Source organism: Cicer arietinum, chromosome 1 (genome assembly GCF_000331145.2).
Source record: "Cicer arietinum cultivar CDC Frontier isolate Library 1 chromosome 1, Cicar.CDCFrontier_v2.0, whole genome shotgun sequence".
Lineage (NCBI taxonomy): Eukaryota > Viridiplantae > Streptophyta > Magnoliopsida > Fabales > Fabaceae > Cicer > Cicer arietinum.
In genome coordinates, this window is record NC_021160.2 from 42529949 (window position 1) to 42531941 (window position 1993).

Below are 1993 nucleotides of genomic sequence, written 5' to 3' on the forward strand. Positions count from 1 at the left end.
CACACATGTGTGAGAGTTCTGCTCTATATGGTTTTCATTCTTTCTTGCTTGATCGTCGAGTTCCGTTGGAAAAGTTGAAATTTTTTTTTCTATGCGTGTTATTTTATTTTATTTTATTTTATTTGATAATTATCATTTTTTTTATAAAACAATAATTATCAAATACTAATGAAATAAAGTTTATATTAGTGAACAATAGTTTTTTTTAAATATTGTTTTATTTGGATATAATAAATATATGTTCAAGTCAAGTTTGACATTTTTGAATGAGTTAATTAAAACTTGACGTCGCCAAAGTGACCTCTCTTGTCTAAATTGCTCGTGAAGAATGTCAAATGGCTGTGTATATGTTTATTCATGCGGGTATTGACCGGCCCAAAGGAAGGTTAATATTTGGCAGAATTACATGGTACACCTGCGATGATAAATGTGTGACAATTATTTGGTATACATGTGAGCAGTAAATCGGCCCAAAGGAAGGTTTATTGTTTGACATGTCTTATTGTCAATATTTGATCGTTGCAACAAGAGTACCACTAGCAGTTGGTGTTACTGTCCAAAGACTTGACATCAATGGTGCACTGGGTATCTTGAGATGGGTTAAATTCCATGATTTGAACATATGTATTTATTTATTTATTGATTTATTTTGTTATAATGTGAGTTTCTAAGTTTCGTTCTTTATCTAATTTACAGCATCGGTTGCTTCCATATCTGCAAATTTGAGTTCTATTCCTGTCCTTAATGGGACAAATTTTAAGGAATGGGAAGAGAACATTCTGATTGTTCTTGGCTGCATGGATCTAGACCTTGCATTAAGAATTGATCGACCCTCTACTCCTAAGGACTCTAGTTCTTCTGAAGACAAATTAGAGTATGAGAAATGGGATCGCTCAAATCGCATAAGTCTTATGATCATAAAGCGTGGGATTCCTGAAGTCTTTAGAGGTGCTGTCTCGGATGAGATAGATACAGCTAAAAATTTCTTTGTTGAGATGGAAAAACGCTTTGTAAAAAGTGATAAGGCTGAAACAAGTTCTTTGCTTCAGAATTTAATTTCCATGAAGTATCAAGGCAAGGGAAATATAAGAGAGCACATTCTGATGATGTCCAACATTGCTTCTAAGCTTAAAGGACTAAAGCTTGAGTTGTCAGATGACTTACTCATTCATTTAATATTGTTGTCTCTTCCTTTGCAATTCAGTCAGTTTAAGGTGACTTATAATTGTCAAAAGAAGAAATGGACTCTTAATGAGCTCATTTCATTATGTGTGCAAGAAGAGGACAAGTTGAAGCAAGATAGGACTGAAAGCGTTCACTTTACTAGCATCTCTAAAGACAAGGGCAAAAGGAAAAGAATTGAGGAACCCAAGAACAAAGTTGTTGCTAAGGGTCCAGAACAAAAGAAGCAGACTAAGGATAACAACTGCTTCTTCTGCAAGAGTCCTGGACACGTGAAGAAGGATTGTGCCAAATATCACGCTTGGCGTGTTAAGAAAGGTATGATTCTGTCTTTGGTCTATTCTGAGGTTAATTTAGCTTCAGTACCTGGAAACACTTGGTGGTTAGACTCTGGTGCAACTACTAACATCAGTGTTTCAATGCAGGGTTGCCTGAACTTCCGAAAGCCTAGTGATACTGAAAGATGCATCTATGTAGGAGATGGGAAGAAGGTAGAAGTTGAAGCCATAGGAAAATTTAGATTATTATTAAGTTCCGGTCATTATTTGGATTTAGAAGACACTTTTGTTGTACCGTCATTTAGACAAAATTTGGTCTCTAATTCTTATTTGAACAAATCAGGATATTATTGTTCATTCGGGAATAAAGAATTTACTTTGTCTTTAAATTCGAATGTTGTTGGAACCGGTTTACTTTCTGGTTATGATAATCTTTATTTGTTGGAAACTGTGGCTAACTATAATGAAACCTTGAATGTGGAATCACGTGGTACTAAGCGGAAAATTGACAATTTCAATTCAGGAGTGCTTTG

At 34.8% G+C, this 1993-nt stretch overlaps 1 protein-coding gene across 1 annotated transcript; it reads left to right on the forward strand.

Annotated features, from left to right (window-relative positions):
- Positions 1-911: 911 nt before the first annotated feature.
- On the forward strand, positions 912-1993 carry LOC140918945 (uncharacterized). Its single transcript, XM_073364026.1, has 2 exons — positions 912-1500; positions 1608-1993. Exons 1-2 carry the CDS (start codon positions 912-914, stop codon positions 1631-1633), a joined length of 615 nt encoding a protein of 204 aa, XP_073220127.1. The 3' UTR covers positions 1634-1993.